The sequence below is a fragment of the Glycine soja genome, chromosome 2 (genome assembly GCF_004193775.1).
Source record: "Glycine soja cultivar W05 chromosome 2, ASM419377v2, whole genome shotgun sequence".
Taxonomy (NCBI): domain Eukaryota; kingdom Viridiplantae; phylum Streptophyta; class Magnoliopsida; order Fabales; family Fabaceae; genus Glycine; species Glycine soja.
The window spans coordinates 30,661,313-30,682,312 of record NC_041003.1 but is presented as its reverse complement, the minus strand read 5'-3'; the positions used below and the strand labels follow the sequence as shown (position 1 = coordinate 30,682,312).

General features: G+C 38.9%; 1 protein-coding gene across 1 annotated transcript; it reads right to left on the bottom strand.

The window, feature by feature from the left end:
- Nucleotides 1-14,778: 14,778 nt before the first annotated feature.
- Nucleotides 14,779-18,884, bottom strand: LOC114392392 (cytochrome P450 93A3-like). Its single transcript, XM_028353520.1, has 3 exons — nucleotides 18,304-18,884; nucleotides 17,431-17,863; nucleotides 14,779-15,529 (listed from the first exon to the last, which is right to left on the bottom strand). Exons 1-3 carry the CDS (start codon nucleotides 18,765-18,767, stop codon nucleotides 14,867-14,869), a joined length of 1,560 nt encoding a protein of 519 aa, XP_028209321.1. The 5' UTR covers nucleotides 18,768-18,884; the 3' UTR covers nucleotides 14,779-14,866.
- Between the last annotated feature and the right edge of the window lie 2,116 nt (nucleotides 18,885-21,000).

Here is a 21,000-nt window from a genome sequence, read left to right as displayed (position 1 = left end):
TCATTCAAAGAACACGCCCAAAAGGTGGAGGGATCTGGCGGCCCAGGTGGTACCCCCAATAATGGAAAGGGAGACGATAATCGTGATGGTAGACACATTATCGGTACTCTACTATGAAAAGATGGTAGGCTGCGCACCCTCAAAGCTTTGCAGATTTGGTCTTCGCCAGTGAAAGGATCAATGTGGGTCCGAAAAGAGGCAAATTTGATCATCCTACTAGGACGACTGAGAAAACTGGGGCAAATAAAGAGGGTGAGGATAAAGGAGAAACCCATGCTGTGACTGCCATTCCTGTACGACCAAGTTTCCCACCAACCCAACAATATCTTTACTCAGCCAATAACAAACCTTCTCCTTACCCACCACCCAGTTATCCACAAGGGCCATCCCTAAATCTACCACAAAGTCTGTCTACCGCACTTCCAATGACGAACACCACCTTTAGCACAAACCAAAAACACCAACCAAGAAGTGAATTTTGCAGCGAGAAAGCCTGTAGAATTCACCCCAATTCCAGTGTCCTATGCTGACTTGCTCTCATATCTACTTGATAATTCAATGGTAGCCATAACCCTAGCCAAGGTTCATCAACCTCCACTTTTCTGAGGATACGACTCGAACGCAACGTGTGCTTATCGTGGAGGAGCCCTACGGCATTCCATTGAGCATTGTATGACCCCGAAGCATAAAGTGTGAAGTCTAATTGATACGGGCTGGCTGAAATTTGAGGAGAATTGCGTGTAAATCCTGACATTGACAAGAAATGCCACACATGGGGCAATTTTGAAAGCTGTTGTTAGGTGTCCCTAATGACTCATCAGGGTTTCCAAGTTTATGCCATTATTGTAAACCACAGCTACAATGTTAAATGAAATGGATAAAGTTGATATCTTTGTCCCTCATCCTCTCACAAACGCATGTTTGCTTATTCAACTTTCACCGGAATGTGGGTGTAAGCCATTGGTCTGTTTGCTCAAGCAACCTGCGCTCCTGAGTGTTGACTTCCAAGACCGTTCAATCAGAGATTACTCATCTTGCACGTTGGTGGGGGTGCCGTAAAACAACGAGCAAAGTTCAAAACAAATAAGTTTCAAGATAAAAAATAAGTTTCAAAATAAAAAAATAAAAAGGCATTTGATTGACTGTGTTTTCAAGTAAAAATATAGACGTTCATGTGACCTCATTTTTTCTTTTTAGAGAGAAGTGAGTTATCAAGAATAGGATGTTGGACAAATGGCCTCAGTTACCTTAAGAAAAAGGGGGGTTGAATTAAGATGCAAAGACTATTCCCCAATTGAACTATCAATCTCTCTTTTCGAATTAACAATGCACACAGGGACAACCCTTCCCTTGTGTTCAAGAATCCTCTACAACAAGAGACTCTCAGTCTCTTAATCCCTTTTCAGAAATAAGAAGAAGAGAAGAAGAGGTCTCTCGTAAAAGAGGTAGATTGTAAAAAGAAGATCAATCAAAAATTCCTTATTGAATAAGCAAGTGGTTGACCAAGGAATCTTTTTGAGAGGATAAGACATTTCAGTTCAGAAAAACTCTTGATCTTTCGAGAGGATAAAACTGTTTGAGCAATGAAAACTCTCTTTAAAACATTTGAATGACCATTCATAAAACATTTGAATAGATATGTCTCTTGGAAATTATTTTCTGAAAATCCCCTCTGGTAATCAATTACAAGACTTATGTAATCGATTACAGGTTTTAAAAATTTGAATTAAAACATTTTCAAACTGCTAGTAATCGATTACCAGAGAGCAAATCTCAATTTGAAAGGATAGAATTCCTTGGTCAAACCTTTTGCTTCTTCAATTTGGAAACTTCTTCCTAAGATTCTAGAGATCAACTTGATCATATATCTTGATTTTCTTGGATTCTTGTCTTGAATAAAACTTGGAAGCACTTGATCCTTTGGCATCATCAAAACATCAAAACATCTTGCTTCTACATAGGAGTCATTAGACTTAATCCATCAACTAAAAAAAATCCTTCAACTATTTCTCGTCCTTGGAAAATTCTTTTTGCAAGAATCAACTGCTTCTTTCATTCTTCCTCACTACGAGGTCGTGAAAACAAGACAACAATTGGTACCTCTAAGCCCTACACTGGGGCAACGAAAGGCACCATGCAAAAACTTCAAGCGAACCTAGGGGCAGATTAGAAGTTCTCACCCAATAGGTTCCCTCCTACAAGGTCATGACGAAAGGCAACGATTGATACCTCAAAGCCTTACACTGGGGCAATGAGGGGCACCGTGCATGAGCCTCAAGTGAACATAGGGGCCGATCAAAAGTTCCACCCATCGATGTTTTCAACAAAAAAAAGGGGGGGACAAACCCTAGGATTTCAATAGATTGATTAAACGACAAACAGCTCTATTGCCATCACTCCAAAATGGTCAAGTGACTAAATCAAACAGAACACACACTCTGAGGGAGTTCCCGGAGAGATTTGCAAAAAGATAGGATGAGGTTGCATGAATTATCACCTCTTTCAAAAGGACAGTCAATCTGTGTTTTCCAAAAAAATTAAATCAAAATCAAAATCACAAAATAGGGAAAGAATGTCATGAACATTGTACAACTTTCCATTACATTGCATTGTTTCATATGAAGTCCGCATTTACCAAATTTCACGACAAAGGTTGCATGCATCTGCATCCCTAAAAATTATGTTAACTGCATAGATTTCCTACATCTAATGTCCAAATCTTGTGGATTTGGGATGACCGGCCCTCTCGATGAGTCGATCTCTTGCTTTCTCATAAGGGTGGACCCTTGGGTACTTGTACCTATCACCTTTAGAGGACTACATGTCCTCGCCATCAGAGGACTACATGTCCTCGCCATCAGAGGACTTCATGTCCTTGCCATCAGAGGGCGGCACACCCTCACCTCCAGAGGACTACACGTCCTCGCCTTGAGAGGGCTATAAGTCCTCACCTTGGGTACTAGTTACCCTCACCATCAGAGGGCTGCATGCCCTCACCTCCAGAGGACTACATGTCCTCGCCTTGAGAGGGCTGCACGCCCTCACCTTGGGTACTAGTTACCCTCACCGTCAGAGGACTACACGTCCTCGCCTTGAGAGGACTACACGTCCTCACCATCAGAGGGCTGCACGCCCTCACCTCCAGAGGACTACATGTCCTCGCCTTGAGAGGGCTGCACGCCCTCACCTTGGGTACTAGTTACCCTCACCGTCAGAGGACTACACGTCCTCGCCTTGAGAGGACTACACGTCCTCACCATCAGAGGGCTGCACGCCCTCACCTCCAGAGGACTACATGTCCTCGCCTTGAGAGGGCTACACGCCCTACCTTGGGTACTAGTTACCCTCACCGTCAGAGGACTACACGTCCTCGCCTTGAGAGGACTACACGTCCTCACCAACCAGAGGGCTGCACGCCCTCACCTCCAGAGGACTACATGTCCTCGCCTTGAGAGGGCTACACGCCCTCACCTTGGGTACTAGTTACCCTCACCGTTGAGAGGACTACACGTCCTCGCCTTGAGAGGACTACACGTCCTCACCTTCAGAGGGCTACACGCCCTCGCCATCAGAGGACTGCATGTCCTCACCTTCGTAGGGCTACATGCCCTCACCTTTAGAGGACTACACATCCTCGCCATCAGAGGACTACATGTCCTCGCCTTGAGAGGGCTACACGTCCTCACCATCAGAGGGCTGCACGCCCTCACCTTTAGAGGACTACATGTCCTCGCCTTGAGAGGGCTACACGCCCTCACCTTGGGTACTAGTTACCCTCACCGTTGAGAGGACTACACGTCCTCGCCTTGAGAGGACTACACGTCCTCACCATCAGAGGGCTGCACGCCCTCACTTTTAGAGGACTACATGTCCTCACCTTGAGAGGGCTACACGCCCTCACCTTGGGTACTAGTTACCCTCACCGTTTAGAGGACTACACGTCCTCGCCTTGAGAGGACTACACGTCCTCACCATCAGAGGGTTGCACGCCCTCACCGTCAGAGGGCTACACGCCCTCACCTTGAAAGGACTACACGTCCTCGCCAGCAGAGGGCTGCATGCCCTCATCTCCAGAGGACTGCACCTCCTCGCCTTGAGAGGGCTGCACGCCCTCACCTTTAGAGGGCTACGTGTCCTCATTTTCAGTGTGCTCGACATCCACACCTTAAAAGAATTTAAGGTCCTCTGCCCTTAAATGCTTAACCGAGACTTGCACTTCCGGTTAAGGGGCCAGTAGTTTCCTTTTAACGGTTCCTGGGCCACCCCCTGATATTGGAGGAGGGCCAACTGTGCGAGCACAACTAGAGAGGGAGGCTATCACACAGCTACTATGCATACCGGGGCAAGATTTCACCCGTGCCTGCAAAGAGACGAGTGCGGATCATGCGCACTAACATGACCACTCTTACACAGATATAGATGACATTGCTACTTAGCAACATTCTGCCCAGCGACCGCAATGCCAATCTCCCCCTGCAAAAGTATCAGTTGGTCTGTGTCGTCCCAACATGGGTAAGTATGCATATAGTTCAACTGATTTCTGATACCATCTATTGTTTGCAGGGATCGCACCCAAGAGACACCCAGTGGACCCGGAAAAGTCCAACAGGGCCCTGGGGTTTCCAGCTTTGGTTACGGGCCTCTATCAGTCCTACAGGGTGCCCGTACCCCCCCGGCAAGGTTATGTCATCATAGGTAAGTATGCACATCGCTCAACTGATTTCTGATTTCATCAATTGTTTGCAGGGATCGCACCTGCAAGACACCCAGTGGACCCGAAGAAGTCCAACAGGGTCTTGGAGTTGTCAAGCTCTAATTACGGGTCTCTGTCAGTTCTACAGAGTACCTGTAACCTCCAGCAAGGGCATCAGGCCCCCTACTGATCGAGCTTTCATCAAGAAGTACTGCGTCCCTAGGCAGGCGCAGGGCGAAACACCACAGCAGCATTGGGATGGCCGGTAGCGGGCAATAGACACACCGCCACCACCTCTAGAGTTCACCTCAGCTCATCCGCAAAAAGGTTAGAGCGTTGCCTACGACACATGGCCGACCAGCAGGCTACCAAGTCCAAAGCCAAAGGTAAGCAAAGTACTAGGTCAATGACTGACAAGTCATAACGCGTCCAGCTAAAGACGTTAAAGAAGCGCTACTAGGAGGCAACCTAGTACCTTTTGAATCTGTGCTTGTTATTTGATCACTTTTCATAGTAAGACACACCTAGTTGCTCATGATCCTAGGAATTTAAATAAAACGAGCACAAGCTCGGAAGGTAGTCATACCTCACAAAATATATATATGTATGTTTAGGTAGAAAGATACCTTAGATATGCATGTATGTAAACAAGAACACACTTCACAAAATATATATATGTATGTTTAGGTAGCAAGATACCTTAGATATGCATGTATGTAGCAAAAAGATACCTAACAAAATATATATATGTATGTTTAGGTAGCAAGATACCTTAGATATGCATGTATGTAGCAAAAAGATACCTCACAAAATATATATATGTATGTTTAGGTAGCAAGATACCTTGGATATGCATGTATACAGCAAAAATACCTTACAAAACATATATATGTATGTTTAGGTAGCAAGATACCTTGGATATGCATGTATATAGCAAAAATACCTCGCAAAAATATACACATGTTTAGGTAGCAAAATACCTCATGAAAAAAAAAAAAAAAAAAGGGAAAAAAAAAAAAACAAACAAGAAAAAGAAATAAACAAATGATAATGATAAGAAAAAAAGAAGAAGGAGAAAAAAGAAAAATAAGTTGTCTAGCTAAAAAACGACATGCTTTTGAAAAGAGACGATTTCCAACTTTTCTTTGAAAAAATTCATTGATCATAACCAATTTTTTGGAAAATGTGTCTACACATGAAGGGTGAATGCTGTGAAATTTCCCCGGACGCCCGAAATGGACTCGGATGAATGTACAAATTGATAAAAGAACATATTTTGGAAACATTGGGTTGATTAAAATAGAGGAAATGAATCCTGAGCCCTAGCATCACATGACCATAAAAATTTGACATTTGAGTGTCCGCATAGATGCATGCATGACCAGTTTTGCATAAAGTTTCCAAATCATCATTTTTGCATTTGTGTCATGGAAATAATGTGGGGCATCCCTTTTACCCTTGAACCAAACCAAGCCCTGACATGTATCATGTCTAGCCATTCTACAAGCTTTGAGCCAAAATCCTGACTCACCATAAACCTTGACCCAGGGTGAGAATGTCAATCCTTACCCTCGGAAGCAAAAAAGAATAGAAGGGAAATTTCCAATCAAAGAAAAGAGAAGGAAAATTTCCAATGAAAGAGAAAAAAGAAAAGAAAGGAAATTCCCAATCAAAGAGTGGGAGAAAGAAAAAAGAAAAGAAAGAAAATTCCCAACCAAAGAATGGGAGAAAGTAAAAAAGGAAGGAAGCTCCTGGTCAAAGAAACCAGAAGAAATGTGCAGAGAGGTCTTTGGACCAGACAATATCTGAACAGTACAGAATTGTCACCAAATGAACAAGAAGAAGGAAAGGAAACCACGACCTAAAATGGTCTCCTCCCTTTAATTACCAACCAAAATCCCGTGCGCTAGCGACCCTTTTTTCTCGCCCCGCACTAAACAAAAAAACAGAAAAAGAAAAAGCCAGGAAAATCAAAAGCCAAAAACACACAAAAGCCGAAAGAAGAAACCACCAAAAGAACCCATTCCCAAGGGAAGCCCTATTGATCCATGATCACGCATGTAATTTTTGATTTGATAGGAAATAATTTGCAAAGTCAAGTCATGACATATCTATGGTTCGGAATTAGGATGAAACACTTACCTGTGCGAGATTGATACACTTTGAGTGGATTTCTTCTTTTTTGTCGAACCCAGTGTTTCCTCTAAATGGTCATTTAGAAACGAAATGCTAACATCCAAAATCTCATTTATGGTTATGGGAGATTTCATCAGCAGACTCTCCTTCCCCGGTAGACGCATTGTTTTTCACTCAAAAAAGCATATGCTGCTCTAAATCAGTTGGAATATTTGTCTCTTTGCTAAAGCATGTTTGCATTTTAGTGGAGAAAACACCGAGACTTTTTCCAGTCTCACAAGTTATCCAGAACTACGTAGGTCTGAGTTCCTCATTGGGGGATACGTAGGAGCAAGAGCCTCGCTTTTGTCGACCACACCGCCTTTTGTCGCCATGACTCAAGAGCTGGTAGCCCGCGGAGACACCTTACGGTTATCCGCACCTCGTCATTCAGTGATCCCAAGTGTGATTGACGAGCAGAGACCAATATGGTCATCTGCACCCTTTCCGGAGATGTCAGCATTTTCCGATGGAGACTTTTCAAGTCTCACAAGTTATCCAGAACTACGTAGGTCTGAGTTCCTCATTGGAGGATACGTAGGAGCAAGAGCTTTGCTTTTGTCGGCCGCCCCATAATCTTTGTCATACTGACCCTGAGGTCATGTGACGTGCACCCTTGTATCATCCAGAGGCGGCGGGCCCGATGATACGCGGAGATACCTTATGGTTATTCGCACCCTTTTGTCATCCAGAGGCGGCGGGCCCGATGACAAGCAGAGACCAAGTTTGGTCATTCTGCACCCTTGTATCATCCAGAGGCGGCGGGCCCGATGATACGCGGAGATACCTTATGGTTATTCGCACCCTTTTGTCATCCAGAGGCGGCGGGCCCGATGACAAGCAGAGACCAAGTTTGGTCATTCTGCACCCTTGTATCATCCAGAGGCGGCGGGCCCGATGATACGCGGAGATACCTTATGGTTATTCGCACCCTTTTGTCATCCAGAGGCGGCGGGCCCGATGACAAGCAGAGACCAAGTTTGGTCATTCTGCACCCTTTTATCACCCTTTTGTCATCCAGAGGCGGCGGGCCCGATGACAAGCAGAGACCAAGTTTGGTCATTCTGCACCCTTGTATCATCCAGAGGCGGCGGGCCCGATGATACGCGGAGATACCTTACGGTTATCCGCACCCTTTTATCACCCTTTTGTCATCCAGAGGCGGCGGGCCCGATGACAAGCAGAGACCAAGTTTGGTCATTCTGCACCCTTGTATCATCCAGAGGCGGCGGGCCCGATGATACGCGGAGATACCTTACGGTTATCCGCACCCTTTTATCACCCTTTTGTCATCCAGAGGCGGCGGGCCCGATGACAAGCAGAGACCAAGTTTGGTCATTCTGCACCCTTGTATCATCCAGAGGCGGCGGGCCCAATGGTACGCGGAAATACCCGAGTGGTTATCCGTATAAACATTCTTTTGCTATCTGTAAGACAGAACGCTTGATAGCATGCAGAGGCTGACATAGTCTTCTGCACCTTTTGTTCCTCCGGGAACAACAAGTCATTTACATGCGGAAATTTCATGGTCACCCGCGACTCTCGTCAGCCGAGAGGAGCGGAATTAGTATCATACACTGATTTTCGGGGACCTTTGCTTGATGACATGTGACCATTCTTTGGTCCTTGTGAGATGCTTGGCATCCATCATTAGGCAATTTGTGAAATTCTAGGAACGACAAGTCATGGTCACCCGCGACTTTCGTCAGCCGAGAAGAGCGAAATTAGTGTCATACACTGATTTTCGGGGACCTTTGCTTGATGACATGCGACCATTCTTTGGTCCTTGTGAGGTGCTTGGCACCCATCATTAGGCAATTTGTGAAATTTTTGGAACAACAAGTCATTTGCATGTGGAGATTTTATGGTCCCCCGTGACTCTCACCAAATCGAGAGGAACAAAATTAGTGTCTTATCTTTACTTTCCTTTTATCTCCAATAAAAGACAAGTAAAGAGGGGCAACTGTCATACCCTAATTTCGTCCGGGGACCTTTGCTCGATGACGTGCGACCATTCTTTGGTCCTCGTGAGGTGCTTGGCACCCATCATTAGGCGATTTGTGAAATTTCAGGACATGCCGAAAAACCAAAAAAAGTATTGATGCACAATCCGTAAGTTTCCGTGACACACCGGAAATCAAATGGAAGCATCGTTGCATAATTAAGTGAGGTTCCGTAACATTCCGTAAGTCAAAAAGGGGATGATTATGTAATCCGCAAGGTTCCGTAACATTACGGAAAGAAAACAAGTATCGTTACGAAATTCGTAAGTTTCCGTAACTTTACGAAAAAAGAATCACCAAAAAACAGCAGAGGGGGGTGTACTTAGTAAAAATGGGGGTGCAAATAGCACCCAGGCCCACTTGGGCCCTCTGGAATATTCCTCCAGAAGGCGGTTGCTTCTGGAGGAAGCAACCCTGCTCGCCTGGGCGAGCTGAGCTCGCCTGGGCGAGCTGGGCGGCAACCACCTCCCCTATTTTGCTATAAATAGGGGAGGAATGCAAGAAGGAAGGGGTGCAGCCCCTTAGGCACTTCTCTCTCTTTCGAATTTGCTTGGAAAAATTGTTTCCGTGAAGAAAATCTAAGCCGAGGCGCTTCCGAAACGTTTCCGTAACGTTTTCCGTGAGGAATCTCGCAAAGCTTTCAACCGTTCTTCGACGTTCTTCATTCGTTCTTCATCGTTCTTCGATCTTCAACGGGTAAGTACCTCGAGCCAAGCTTTTCGATTCATTCTATGTACCCGTAGTGGTCCACATTGTGTTTCGTGCATTTTTATTCTCGTTTGTTTACTTTTTATACCCCCTGTTGACGTGCTTAAGCCATTTTACTTAAGTCATTTCTCGCTTAACTTAAAAATAAAATAAATTTCCACCGAACGTTTGAATTGTATTATCCATTAACTTCGGTTAAAATAAATTCCGACCGTTCGGTCGTGCCGTAACCACGTTGGAAATCAAAAAGAGGTAAAAAATAATATAATAATCAAAAAGACATCTTTTAGTAAAATAAAGCGGAAAATCAATCGGACGTTTTCTCTTTGGGATTTCTCATTCTTAATCGAATTGATTAATAACTAAAGTGAAACTAAAGGCTAAAATCAATTCGCCTAGTCAAGCTCGTCCATAAAAATAGGCTTTTGAAGTTTGTCATTTCAATTTCTCACTAAGTAAAATGGATCATTTTTAAGGTCCAACGCCTTAAAATGATCACCACTTAAGTAAAGAATCGCTTGATAAGAAAGAACTACGTAGGTCTGAGTTCCTCATGGAGGATACGTAGGAGCAAAAGCCCCGCTTTTGTCGACCACTCCAAGAGATCGTTAATGGTCCAATGCCTTAACGTTTCTCTCCTTTCAAAAAAACAAGAGATCGTTAATGGTCCAATGCCTTAACGTTTCTCTCCTTTCAAAAAACAAGAGATCGTTAATGGTCCAATGCCTTAACGTTTCTCTCCTTTCAAAAACAAGAGATCGTTAATGGTCCAATGCCTTAACGTTTCTCTCCTTTCAAAAAACAAGAGATCGTTAATGGTCCAACGCCTTAACGTTTCTCCCCTTTCAAAATCAAAAGACCGTTTAATGGTTCAACACCTTAAATGACCTTTTGTTCAATAAAAACATATTTTGCAAAAAAGACAAAAACAACTTAACCAAACACTTTGTTCCGAAAGAACTACGTAGGTCTGATTTCCTCATCACAAATTGAGGAATACGTAGGAGCAAAGGGAAACACCCTTGTCGACCACAAAAAAGAAAAAATATAAAAAGGGTATAAAGGATATAAGAACATAAAAGGGAACATAAAAATCAAAGTCATGTTTGCACATTCGATTAAAGGCTGCCGTCCCTTGGGACGGGCGTGTGGGGTGCTAATACCTTCCCCGTGCGTAAATACAACTCCCGAACCTTTCAACTTAAAAGTTCGTAGATCGCGTCTTTTCCGGTTTTTCCGACGTTTTCCTCAAATAAACGTTGGTGGCGACTCCGCGCGTATTCCTTTCGTGGAACACGCATCCCGCGAGTCTCGCGTCGCCCTCCCGCCAAAGGGTAGGTTGCGACAAGGATGTTAAGATGGCCTCTGGTAATCGATTACCAAGGCTGTGTAATCGATTACAGGGCTTAAAAATGGAGACAGGATGTCAAGGTGGCCTCTGGTAATCGATTACCAATGGTGTGTAATCGATTACACAGAGTAACAGGACACTGGTAATCGATTACCAATTAGGTGTAATCGATTACACAGTGTAATTTGTAGGTTTCCATGTGCAGAAGCTGTGTAACTCGAGTTTGGGCACTAGTAATCGATTACATACTTTGGTAATCGATTACCAGAGAGGACATCCCTTGAGAAGGATATTTTGACTATGCGTAGCCGTTATGGGACACATTGTATTGTTGCCTGTAGTTAGATTTCTTGTGAAAGAGTCTACCCTCGTTCTTTTATTTCTTGTAGATCGCGATGGCAGCGCAGTTAATCCATGATCGCGTGGTGATGGAGTGCCTAGAGGGAGTTTGGGAGACCCTCGAAGGCAATGAGAGATGCCGATTCCGTGGCACGATTCGACTCACTGCTACTTCATTGGTACATCCAGAGGAACCCGCACGCACGCTTCAGAAGCCTGTGGAGTGGATACTACCTACACCTACTCCATATCGACTAATGGAGCCAGTCCAAGTGATAGAGGTGTCATCCTCTTAAGAAGATCCAGAGGAGGACCCAGAGGAGTTACCTCCTGAGCCTGCTGTGGATGCTCTTGACTTACCTGAGGATGATGAAGACCCACTCCTTGATGTTGATTTTCCAGAGGATATCATGTCAGCATCTGAGGCAGACTCTATAGAGGATAGCGGCCTTGGAGGGACAGCGAATAGTGAAGACTCTTCATCATAGCAGATGACTCTTTAGACTAGGTTTACATACTTTTTGTGGGTGGGTGTATCTAGTTCAGACTACTAGGTTTACTCTTTTGATTTTTGGGTGGGTAGACCTATTGTATAGAAATTTTGATGATTGTATATATGTGGTGGAAGCCACCATAGTGGATACCTTTGCTCTGGATGTCACTATGCATTTTGCAAACTCCCATATTTTGGACAGTTTTAGATGATGAATGTAATTATGTTTAATCTTGTTATTTGAAAAGAAAGTGTTAACAAATTTTATTGAAAAGAGTTCCTCGACCGCATTTTATTATTTTTCACGTGACGACCTAAAATGATGACTGGTATATTTTTCTTTTTGAAAGAGCAAAATAGTTTAGAAGTTATGAGTGATTAGAAAGAAATGACTCCGAATAGAGTTGTGAACTGACCATTCAGGACTCTATAGTGATAATTTTCCTTCTGAATTTAATTGTCGGGAAAAGAGAGAGAAAAGAAAAGAAAAAAAAATTCCCATGGTTTCTGTTATTTAAATTATTACTAGTAAACCAGTCATTATTTAGGGATGCCACAGACTCTAAGTTCCTTAGCCATTTCTGGAGGACTTTGTGGAGCAAGTTGGGCACTAAATTGTTATTTTCAACCACTTGTCACCCACAAACCGATGGGCAAACGGAAGTTGTTAATAGGACTTTGGGAACTTTGCTTAGGACAATTTTGAGGAAGAACTTAAAAACTTGGGAAGCTTGTTTACGCCATGTTGAATTTTCTTATAATAGAGCTGTTCATAGCACCACTAATTGTTCTCCTTTTGAAGTTGTTTATGGTTTTAACCCACTAACTCCTCTTGATCTTTTGCCTATGCCTAATGTTTCTATTTTTAAGCATAAAGAAGGTCAAGCAAAGGTGGACTATGTGAAGAAGCTTCATGAGAGAGTCAAAGATCAAATTGAGAGGAAAAATAAAAGCTATGCTAAACAAGCCAACAAAGGGAGAAAGAAGGTTGTCTTCGAACCCGGAGATTGGGTTTGGGTGCACATGAGAAAAGAAAGGTTTCCAGAACAAAGGAAATCAAAGCATCAACCAAGGGGAGATGAACCATTTCAAGTGCTTGAAAGAATCAATGACAATGCTTACAAAGTTGAGCTGCCCAGTGAGTATAATGTTAGTTCCACCTTCAATGTCTCTGACTTATCTCTTTTTGATGTAGATGGAGAATCCGATTTGAGGACAAATCTTTCTCAAGAGGGAGAGAATGATGAGGACATGACCAAGAGCAAGGGCAAGGATCCACTTGAAGGACTTCGAGGACCTATGCCAAGGGCTAGAGCAAGGAAAGCCAAGGAAGCTCTTCAACAAGTGTTGTCCATACTATTTGAATACAAGCCCAAGTTTCCAGGAGAAAATTTCAAGGTTGTGAGTTGTATCATGGCCCAAATGGAGGAGGACTAAATGGCACCACTTTGTCTCAATTTTAGAGAGTTTAGTTTGTCTAAATAATGGCCCAATCCTTGTAAAGTTGGCTGACCAAAAATATGTTTTGGGTTAATCAACTAAAAGGACTTTAGTTAGGTTTAGTTCAAGTTGTAATAAGGGCCCAATTGGCAACCTAGGCATCAGCCTTTTGGGAGACCGAATGGTGGCTGACTTGATGGCTGTTGGGGGTGACTTTTGGTTGCCACAATTTCAGTTACACTCAGCCATGAAGTTCTTTAATTCCCTAGGTTAATGGCATTAAGTTCTTTTAATTCTAAGTTAGTGGGTCATTACTAAAATATGATGTAAAGCTTCTATATAAGCTGAACCATTTTATCAATAAACACAAGTTGAGTTTTATTCAGAAAATTAGAGTTTATCTCTTTTATCTTAGTGAGAGTGATTCTCCTAAATTCTTGAGTGATTCAAGAACACCCTGGTTGTATAAAAGAACTTTCACAACCTTTGTGTGTTGCCCTCGCTGGAAAGAGTGATTATTTCCTTCCTTTCATCTTTAACCTTGTTCTTTCAAACCACAATTTCAGAAAATCCACTTCTGCCTAGAATTATCTCGTGGCCATAACTCCCATTTTATGCACTCAAATTAAGTGATTCTTGAGCCTAAATTGAATTTCAAAACGAGACCTTTCACCTCGTTTTGGAATCACCTCATTTGGATCCCTGTAACTTGAGTTATTGTCATTTCTATATTTCTGTCCAGCCACCACTTAACCTACGTTTTACCATCCCATTCATCCATTTTATGCCAAAAACCACCTTATTAAGACCCACAAAATTAACCACCTTATTTTCCATCCTTTCCTTAATCAATTTCCGCATTTTCCATCAAGGTTTAATCTTAGACGATCCTAAGTCAGCCCTTGTGCCATGAGGGTTCATATCAGATGGCTTGTAGCTAAAATGTGCAAACACGATGTTTGATTTTGCTTTCCTGAAGTTTGGGGGTTTAAAATTGTTTCAAAGTTTATTTTAAAACATTACTTGTTATCTTAAATTTGGGAGTTTAAACTATAAGACAACACACTATCACTTACATTAGCATATTTTCTTAACATTAATTTTGTGGACCAAAATTAATTATTTCCAAATTAGAGGACTAAAAAATCACTTAAATTTAAGGGATTAAAAAAATTACTTTTCAATCTAAGGGACCAAAAAAATCATTTTAAAATTTGGGGGACAAAAAAAAACTTAACCCAAATTTAAGGGCCAAAAAATATTTAAACCAAATGATTTAAAAAGAAAATTTCTACGTTGTATGATTAATTAAGCATATGTGTTGTTGACATTGACATTGTTTACTACATCAACAAGAGTCTAACTTTGTTAGTAATTTTTTATTTAGAGGACCAAAAATGAAAATGACTTAAATTTGAAGAATTAAAAAACTTATTTAAACTTTTTTTTAATTAAACCAACGAATTTGGTTAAAATTTTAACGAATCAATTTGAATAATTCTCGAATAGTCAATCCATTTATACTTCACTAGAACAACCAAGCAATGAAAGAAAAAGAAAAGAAAAAACAAGAAAGAAGCAACAATCTTAATTGATAGTATGATAATTGAAAATCCAATGCTTCTAGGTTTCATACTTGGTCTTATTTTGAGTGACACCGAGAACTAGTATTTAGCATGACACAAAGGGAATGGCATGAGTCTTGATTTTGGGACACAAATCAGGGGTTCAGCTCTTGAAAGAATAAATGAAGGTCCCTCTTCCATGTCAACACAACCACAATACCCTCCTTTTTCTTCAGCCTTCAATTCAAAGCATTGAATCATAGCAGCAAGGGTGGTGTGAGCAACCTTTAGCGCTAGTGAAGTTCCAGGACACCCTCTTCTTCCACTCCCAAAAGGCAGAAGTTGATAATGCTGTCCCCTGACCCCAACTTGACCCATTTTTCCACTCTCATTTTCATTGCTAAGAAACCTTTCAGGTCTAAACTCAAGAGGGTCATCCCAGTGCTTTGGATCCCTACCAATAGCCCACACATTAGTGAAAACCTGAGTCTTTGCTGGAATGTCATATCCAGCAATGGTGCAATTCCTAGTTGACTCTCTCAATACAAATGGAGATGGAGGGTGAAGCCTCAGTGTCTCCTTCACTATGGCTTGGAGATAAGGAAGATTATCTATATCTATCTCCATTACCATTCTGTCTTTGCCAATGATAGAGTCAATCTCCTTCCTTGCTTTCTCCATGACTGTCGGATGGTTAATTAGTTCTGCCAGTGACCATTCTAGAGTAACTGCAGTTGTGTCTGTCCCTCCTGTGAACATATCCTGAGAAATAATAAAGAGAAATTATTACCAAGAGTCATTGTGTTAAAAAATAGGTGAAATGACAAGAGAACTCAATTTTCACAACTCTGACTAATTAAGATGCAAAGATTCTGGTAAGATTACTTGCACAGTTGATGTAGATGGAGTTATTATCACAACATAACTTCATCTGTCCTATCTTTCTGTTATTAGTTTTTCTGAATTTGTTTTACTCTTTTCGGTTTCTGAATTTGTAAATCAGATTTACTCTTATCTGTAACAGTTGTAATTAGCTTCAGCTTTATCTTTTCTAACTTCTGTTAGTCTATATAACAGTGTGCAACCATCAAATCTGAATACAATAATATTATTCCCTTCACCGTTTCTCTATAAGATGCTTGGCTAGTATGGCCGGGTTATGATCATTGCTAATGAGGAATTTTGTTAAGAATTGTAAGTCAATGATAACTCTCAAAACTTGATATCTTTAATAAATTTCACTTTAATTAATTTAAGCTATTAAATAATAAGTTATATTAAAGAAACTATTTATCTTTCACTATGTGACCTGAATTAACTTATAATAATAATAATAATAATAATAATAATAATAATAATAATAATAATAATAATAGCATTTTTAATTTTATATCCAAGTTATAGCTATAAAAAAAAAGTAGTTTTAGCCATTGATAACTATATCTATCACTTTTTTTTTTTATATAATCATCCCAACACTTTATAAGTGTCCATATTCTTATTATTCCCCCCTTCTCTTTTCGGTCTCACTCACATTCGTTTTCTTTCTAAATATTTATTCTACATTAACAACTCATTATTATTTTCCTTTAATCCATATCAATCATTACCATTTCCTATTTATTTGATCAATTAAAGTAAATGTTTGATGTGGTCAAGTGTGCCGCAAAATTATTGAAGTCTTGTAGACTTAAAAATAGTTTAATTATCAAATTCTTCAATTGATATGAACCATCCTTTATAATTTATTTATAGAATTTAAAAATATTGAATGAAATGTTAGTTAAAATTAATACTTTATTAAAACTATTAATATTACTATATGAAAAGATCATATTATTTTTTAAATACATATATTGCTTATAAAATATTATTTCAAATATTGTAACTATTCTTATTATCAAACAAGTTTTCTAAATTAAAATTGTTTACTTATATTGGAGTTGAATAATCTATTAAGATGAATTGGGTAAAATATATGTTAAGGAATTTTAAATTATGGTATCCAAAAGAAGGAATATTAAAGTATTACCTGAATATAAAAGTTTAATCAATAATTTTATAATTGAAAATGTTAAAAGAGTAAAATTTAAATTAAAATAAACTTTGAACATATATTTTTCCTAAGGACTCCGAATTACTAAATCTGGCCATGCATATATATTTACCAATTGTTTGTTAAAACTATCATGTTCTAATTGGATCGTGGTCTAAATCTAGTTTGGTAGGATTAGTATTTTTCAATCATAATAATTAGGGTATTTTTCTTTTTGGTAGGATTAGTATTTAGGGTCTTTTCTTTTCGGTTGGGTCTCAAAATATTTTCACAAATCTTTTGGACATGCTATAAGATGAATTTTTAGTCTTAGACTTAGTCACACCTTAAAGTGTTTTTGCCTCTCCCCAAAAATATATTTTCTATAGAGATTAAACTTAGGTATTCCTTCATAAACTTAATATCTGTTGCCAACTGACTTACAATAATAAAGTTATTGTATAAATTAATTATAATTAAATACTAACTAAATAACTCTTTCAGACTCTCTTTACAAAACCCTTATATTATTTCTTAATTTTACCAAACGTGTCATACGGAACTAAAATGACGAATAACACTCTTTATAAAATCAGTGAGAGGTTATAGTTTACTCCAGGAATATTACCACCAAGAAGGCTTTAATGTTGTCTCTGGTTATCTTCACCTCTGAGTTTTGATCTTCAGAAATACTCAAAAGAGCATCAAGAACATCTTTTGGAGCATCCTTTTCAGTCGATTTATTTCTTGCCTCTTCATGTTCCCGAATGATACACTCCATCATGGTGTCAAACCTCTCATGAACCACCTTCAGCTTCTTCCCAATTCCCTGCAGATCCAACCCCCTACAGAACCAAAAATAATCTTCTAGGTTAAACATTCCACTCACCTTGGAAGACTCCTTGATCCTTTCTGTCACCTTGTGAGCCTCATCATCATTTCTGAAACAGCTTTTTCCTATTGCCATTCTCATCACTATGCTGTTTGTTAGCTTCAAAAACTCATCTCCAACATTCACGACCTCGCATGCTTCACCTTTCAATTTCATCATCAGCAAAAACCTGTGTATCTACGAAGTCATAAGATGGTTTGGTGGTTGGAAGAAGAACACAAGGATTGGGGTGATATGAAGATGATAAGTTCGAATCCTTCAATTATTAATTATCAGGGATGGATAAAAAAAATGCATCAAAGTGGGAAGAGGGTTTTTTTTTCTCAGTTATTTAAATATTAAATTTTAAATAAATAACTATTTAATAAATAATAAATTTCAAAAATATATTTATTATTAATTTTATGTATAAAATGAGATAAAACCTATTACCGGTAGAAAATTATCAAATCACCAAAAACTATTTTCTTATGATTTTTTTTTAATTAATTGTTCTTTTTCCACCTTATATAAAGAAAGTGTCGAGGGGGGCGGGCTAGTTGTCCTGCATGTCCTCCTTTATCCGTCCCTAACTACAAACACTTGTCAATAAAATAAATAAATACAAACCTGTGTATCTCCTCTTGCCTAACGGGTAGTAGTTGATCCAACATCTTCCCATTGAGGAGCTCTGACATGCAAAGTTTCTTCATGAACTTCCAGTAGGGTCCATAAGGAGCAAACCCGAAATCAGATGAGTTGTAAGTGAGGTAGTTAATAGCAACATTTGCTGGTCTATTGGAGAAGGAAAGGTCATGGGTTTTGAAGATCTCTTTGGCTATTTCTGAAGAGGAAACAACAACAGTGAGTCTAGAGCCAATGTAGATGTGAATCAAGGGTCCATAGCGATTTGAGAGCTTCTGAAAAGATCTGTGAAGGGGTAGTTTTAGTAAGTGGAAGTGCCCAATAATTGGCAAGGCAAATGGACTAGGAGGAAGGCGAAATTTTGAGGTTTTGAATATGGCTTGGAGCAATATTATTGAGGCTAGCCAAACAAGGAGTATTGGCACGTACCCTTGAATATCGTTCATCATTGTGGTGTTCTCAATATTTTTAATGTAGGGTACATGCTTCAAAGAGGACTATTTATAATTATAGTGTATAGTTTGTTGCATTTGGGATGGTGAAGTTTAATTATGGACGGTGAAGTTTAATTATGCGTTGGGCATGTGGGGATTTAACGAGAGAGCATGATGTAGATTTCTTGGTTGGAGAAGGCATTGAGTCATGCATACTATATTTTTTAATTAGAGTTCAGACAAATGCACTTTACTCCTCATGTCTTTGTCTTTTGCGAACTATATAAAGAATCGGAGATGCTGCTGGTGTGACTGCAGATTCTAAACTAGCGATTTTTGGTGGAGGTTGTAGTGCAACTTTTTCCTCTAAGAATCTCTGTTCTGCTGCATAGGGCATTAGGCAGTTGGAATTTAGCTTCTAGGAAATACAAAGCTATAATTAAGAATTAAGGACAAAAAAATAATAATTGTTGATACAGAGTGTTTACACTTGTCTCACCTAATAATTTTTTAGTATATGATTTTTATAAATCCAATTCTAGTACTTAATTATAATTTCTTTAAATTTATCCATCCAAATATATCTTGAAGTAAATTAGCTTATAAAATTTAATACTATAATTTAAAAACTAATCATTCTACTGTATTTTAACATAAAATATGGTCATAAAATATAAGTATTTTTTTATTACTAAATTTTACTACTATAAGTAAAATGTTTTAAATTATCTAATATTTAGTGTATATTGTAGACAAGATAATATTACATAATTTAATTACTAAATTGATAATACTTTTTCAAAAACGTAATATTTAATTTTATAAAAATAATTAAAGTGGCATTTAAAAAAAATCGTACCAGTATAAATCAGAAAAATCGTACCAGCAGGATAGATTGTGCAGTTTAGCCGTCTTCTATTAATATTGTTCATGTAATTATCATAAACTTATAAATACATGGACACATACATGTTTTGCCGTGTTTGATACCCTGGGATTTTTTCCTCCGTAGATTTTTTCTCCTTCACTTTTGGTATTATGTTGGTTACATCAACTGTTATTCTTTCTTGTACTGAGCCCAATCTTTACTCTCTATCACTTTCATTTGGCATTTAATACTCCTTTTGCCAGTAATGATTAGCATCATTGTGATTTTAAGTTGTTGTCTCGTTTGGTTTTGATTATTAATTAATTAACTTCTTTTTTTAATTGTCGGAAGTCATTCCAAGCAATTAAAGTCATCATACATATAAATAAGTTTGGATAATATATAATTTACCCAAAGATTAAATAGTCGGGCATTGTTTTGTTATTAATTAATTCTAGACCAATCGATTTTGCATCACTTTAGATTGTCCATTTCTTTCTCCATCTATTTGAAAAATCAACTTTCATCTTAAATTAGTTTTTTTTTTTTTTTTTTCTGTTCATTGATGTGGGTTGCATACTTGCTTACACCGGCGAATCCAGGTTACGGGATTCTTTTATTTTTATTTGTATGTGTTATAAAAAAATACCCCCATTGAAAAATAGATATTACCGCTATAAGATGAATTGTTTTAAAATGAATGTAAGAAAAAAATAATAATTAAAAAATAGAAAATAAAATACACTAATCTTATTTCTTTATTTTTTAAATTTTTTATAGTATTGATAATAAAAAAAAAATATATAACATTTTCAAAATATGAAAATACGCAAAAGATAATTCTAATTTATAAAAACATAACTATTTTAAATTTTTTTGTCATGTATTTTGTGATAACTGATAATATTTTTTTTTTGTGATAATATTATAAATTATATTTTATCCCCACTAAAAAAAATTCCGGATCCACCACTACTTGCTTACTTAGGGATAATCGACTAAAACGGCTTTGAAATAAAAGGCTTTTCTTTCTTAGGTAAAGGAGAAATATAGCATTGGGTTTTTATGCTCATGTACTATTTAACTCCTCCAAACCCCGCAAAAAATATAATTAACAACATAAACTTTCTATATCATTCCTATCAAATTCTTTAGCTGAGTACTAGGAACAGCTTACACTAGCGACCATACTAATGTGTATAATAATTAAGCAGTATTGAGTTACAATTATTAATTTTTTAGATGGCATTACACCATGACCCATTCATGTGCCACATAGAAAGATTAGAATATATTACAAAAAAATAATACGTACTCGACTACATTTTAGAAAAGCATATGCGCAACATCTATTCGGCATATTCTACATTGCAAATTTCA

Excerpts from the sequence above, each read along its gene's own strand:
- LOC114392392 (XM_028353520.1), bottom strand. The coding sequence starts at position 18,767 with ATGATGAACGATATTCAAGGGTACGTGCCAATACTCCTTGTTTGGCTA. Across the intron at positions 17,864-18,303 it reads AGGCAAGAGGAGATACACAG|GTTTTTGCTGATGATGAAAT; the intron begins GTTTGTATTTAT and ends GTAGATACACAG. Across the intron at positions 15,530-17,430 it reads ACATTAAAGCCTTCTTGGTG|GATATGTTCACAGGAGGGAC; the intron begins GTAATATTCCTG and ends ATTATTTCTCAG.